General features: G+C 34.0%; 1 protein-coding gene across 2 annotated transcripts in view; it reads left to right on the top strand.

Annotated features, from left to right (window-relative positions):
• The first annotated feature begins 317 nt into the window (after nt 1-317).
• dock2-like (dedicator of cytokinesis protein 2) overlaps nt 318-4,061 on the top strand; it is a 126,097-nt gene continuing 122,353 nt past the window's right edge. For both annotated transcript variants that reach the window (XM_073854439.1, XM_073854440.1), the window contains exon 1: nt 318-470. In XM_073854439.1, coding sequence (XP_073710540.1) covers nt 428-470 — 43 coding nt within the window. In that variant the 5' untranslated portion in view covers nt 318-427. The remainder of the gene's footprint in view (nt 471-4,061) is intronic.

A 4,061-nucleotide genomic window follows, 5' to 3' on the forward strand; every position in this document is an offset into this window, starting at 1 on the left:
GTTGGGGAATTATTTTTCTGTCTCAGCCCACTCCAGATGTTTCCTCTCGTCTTAAAGATTAATAAATGAAGTATAAATGAGCTCCCAATGATTTATGTGATTCGTCACATCTAATACTCAACGGAGCAAAGCAGAGCAGGATCTGCTACTCAAAGGCCTCTGTATATTCATCAGTAAAATGTGCTCGAGTCAGAATGGCGCATGTTGAATTTGTAGTCTGATGATTAATGTTGTGGCCAAACGTGATTGAAAAAGAGGAAGAGGAAGAGACAGATAGACAGAGAGGAGGAGCGTTTCACTCTCACATCCCCGCCCAAAAAAAAAAAAAAAAAAAACTAAAAAGAAGTGTGCTTGAGCTAAAGAAAGGAACTTAGATATTCAGAGAGAAATAGGGCTGCACACATAAAGGACATTTCCTCGTCCAACCATGTCACCCTGGACAAAAACGAACTCTGAAAGATATGGAGTCGGTGAGTTACTTCACATTTTGTGTGTGTTGCACCTGTGTGTGTTGTTGAAGAGTTTGTGTGTATTTGTATGTATGCTCTTGGCGGCCCGCCTTTGGTGGCTCGATTCGGTTCCTACATCTCAGGATGTGGGCAGAGACAGATCTATCATACGGCCACTGGGCCCTACATGATTTCACTTTTATCATTTACAATAATGTGCTGATTTGTTTTGCGTTGAGCACCTGCAGTATTCAGATTAATGCCACGATACTCAGCAAGCAATTTTGTGTTTAAAAGACGTTCATAAGACGTCCCAACACAACCCAGATGTCTAGGCTAAAACAAGGCAACATTTGGGCTGTAGTGAAAATTTAGACATCTAACATAGCCCAAGATACATGAAATAAAATAAATGAATAAATGAAAGCAAACAGCTTATAATCACTGTTTACTTTGTTTATATAATGTAATATCAGACATCTCACAAAACAATTTAGGCACTAACAACATGTAACCAAATTCAAGTTTATTTTGTTTAGAAGTGGGTTACTCATAGCCTGGACAGTGAAATGACAATTAATGCATGCTGGGTAATAGTACAGTCATCTTTACTGTATCTCTGCAAAAAGGAGGATTGTATAACAATGTCATCAGGATATCAAAAATATAATTAGAAACCAATTAGCCATAAAGAAAAGAAAAGTGATAAGAACTCCAAAATTTCTCTTGAGCTATAAAAGAGCAATCAAATCTAATCACAAAATGACATTTACCAATAAAAGCAAATAGAAATATTTACTATGAGTTACATTTATTGAAATATTTTACATTTATGTATTTAGCAGGCGCCCCAAAGTGACTCCATTACAAGGTTTACATTTTATAAGTATTTGTGTTATCCCGAGTTTAAACCTATGACCTTTTGCACTGATAATGCAGTGCTTCACCAGTGAGATACACAAACACAGCTACAGGATTTTTAAGTTACCTTTAATAGAGCTGCAGTTGTTGTTTTTGGGTAGAATTGTGTAGAATTAGCGTAGTGTTTGATTTGCGTTTGAAGATGCTTACGCTTTTTGGCAATTTTATGTTAATTTTGTGCAGTCAGTGCACTAAAGTGACATGAAGATATTGTGTGAGTGTGTGTATGTGTGTGTGTGCGCGAGCGAGCGCTGTGTGTGTTATACAGGAAGTCACTCTGGGAGGAAATAGACCAACGAACATGTCGTTGTAGAAATGAACTGTGTGTGTGTGTGTGTGTGTGTGTGTGTTTGTGTGTGTAATACTGTGTGTAGTTTTTCGACTGGTGAGGTTTGCAAAGTCAAGCGGCACTGTTACTGTTGCTTTTATAGGATAGTAATCTGAACAGACCACTGTAATGAACGTATTTATTGCATCAACTTTGAGACCAGAAGTTTTTTTTATTTCTGCTTAAATTAATACATAATGGGGTGGTTTCCCGGACAGGGGTTATTTTAAAACAGGACTACGCTTTAGTTTAATTAGGGAATATAACTAGTTTTAACAAACATGCCTTACTAAAAACATTACCTGTGTGCATTTTGAGGCAAAACAAAGGGCAGTGATGTATTTTAAGATTTGTCAATGCAATTGTTTTCTTATTTTAGCCTGGAACTAGTCTAATCCACAGGGTTTAGGTTAATCCAAGACTAGGCCTTATTTATATTAGGTCATTTAAGAAGTTTTTACAAACATACCTTACATAAAACATCACAGGTGTGCATCTTGAGACAAATATTGTCACAGATATATGTTAAAATTGGTGTTTTTTAATTAAAGCATAAATATGCATTTAAGTCTGGGAAAAGGATAAGCCTTTATCCTTGATGCTAGTTAACTGGAAGATTTGTATTATCTTAGAAACAGTAGGGGTGAGCAGGGCACAAGCTAACGTGGGGTTAATTGTAACACGGGTACTTTATGGGTGATTCTCACGAAAACTTGGTTTTAAAAATGTCAAGCATGAAAATGTAAAAATTGCTTAAATTTACTTTTTTTCCAACCAGACATTGAAAAACAAAGTCTGGAGTAAATGGGAACATTAATTTAAAAACTTTTACTTATCATTTAACACTTTTTGTAACATAATTAAAAAAATTAGTCCTAAAAAATCTCATTACCGCAACAGTCAGAAAACATCAACACTGACATATTTTCAAAATGACATGACAAACCTGAAAGAACATAATTTGGAGATTCTGCACATGCATTTAAAATCAAAGTATTATGCTTCTATTAATTAAATTAACATTTAATAAGCATCTGTTGCGGTAATGATAATCAAAATGTCGTGTAAGCATTCTGACAAGACAATATTTCAAATTAACTGTAAAAAAATGATCTTACCTGGTAGCCATCTTGAAGTAACTGGTCCATGTGCTTGGTCAATCAAAATCAAACTTTATTAAAATTCTGTATGTGTGCTTAAACTGTTCTCAAAAAGTGTTGCGGAGGATGAGAACATCAGGCATGGACACATAATTTTCCTAATTTTTCTTCATTATTATTATACATGAATATTCAGTAAATATTTTTCTGTCATCTAAAGTAGTCTGGCAAAACATCCATTTATTTTTTTTCTTAATATTTTTGTGTTAATTTGATTAAATTACAACATAACGCATGTTTAAACACAGCCGGACAAATTGCGGTAATGAGAATTTCAGCAGAAAATGAGATAAAATTTACAATTATAAATTCTTATGTTGAAATCACACATTGTGCAAGGTAGAACACAGTATTGTGTTAATTCTGATGCTTTTTAATGTTACTATATTACACATTTTAAAGCTAAAATCATTAGTGCCGTGGTGTTTCAATGGTTTCGTGAGAATCACCCTTATATATTTATACGGGGCTGAGCAATCTGTGCTTTTGGTCTTTTTCTCTTACTGTCAGTAGATGATCTCCTGTGAATTTGTGAAACGTATTTTCGTTAAGATATGGAGTGTTTGGAAGTAAATTTCTTTATCTTTTATTTTTTTATTTCTAAGTATGATGTGCAAGTCACCAAATCCAACCTTATATTATTTGTATCACTGTTACCTAAAACATAACACCATTTTTAAAACATGTCAGCAACTCTTAATAACTGATAGCTGGGATTGAAAACATAATTTACACAGCATGGTTAGTTGTCACACTGTATTACAATACAGTATACAAGATAATGAAATGAAAACAATGTAAATACTATTCATTAAAATGACAACTGTTAATACAATATCAAGGGAAATAACTGACAATTATGATTTTTTGTCTTAATTGTGCAGCTCTTTCTATTTATATGCATTGATGCATAATACAAGGATGGTTAGGGTAAGGATCATGGATGGATGGATGTGTGAATATCTATCTATTATAGGCAGATATATAAACAATATCCACCTTTAGTATACAGACAGAATTTTATTGAAATATTTCTGTTTACAAAGCAGGTGTTACAACAAACTCTCTGTTTGTTACAATGAACCCCACCTATGGGGTAAGTTGAAATGTTTGCACTGCTGTCACTTTCGGTGTAATTATATGTCCCACAAACAAACTTTAAGTGTTCATTTGTAGCAGAGATGTGGGTGTGTTGATTGTGAA

This window comes from Misgurnus anguillicaudatus, chromosome 16 (assembly GCF_027580225.2).
Source record: "Misgurnus anguillicaudatus chromosome 16, ASM2758022v2, whole genome shotgun sequence".
NCBI lineage: Eukaryota > Metazoa > Chordata > Actinopteri > Cypriniformes > Cobitidae > Misgurnus > Misgurnus anguillicaudatus.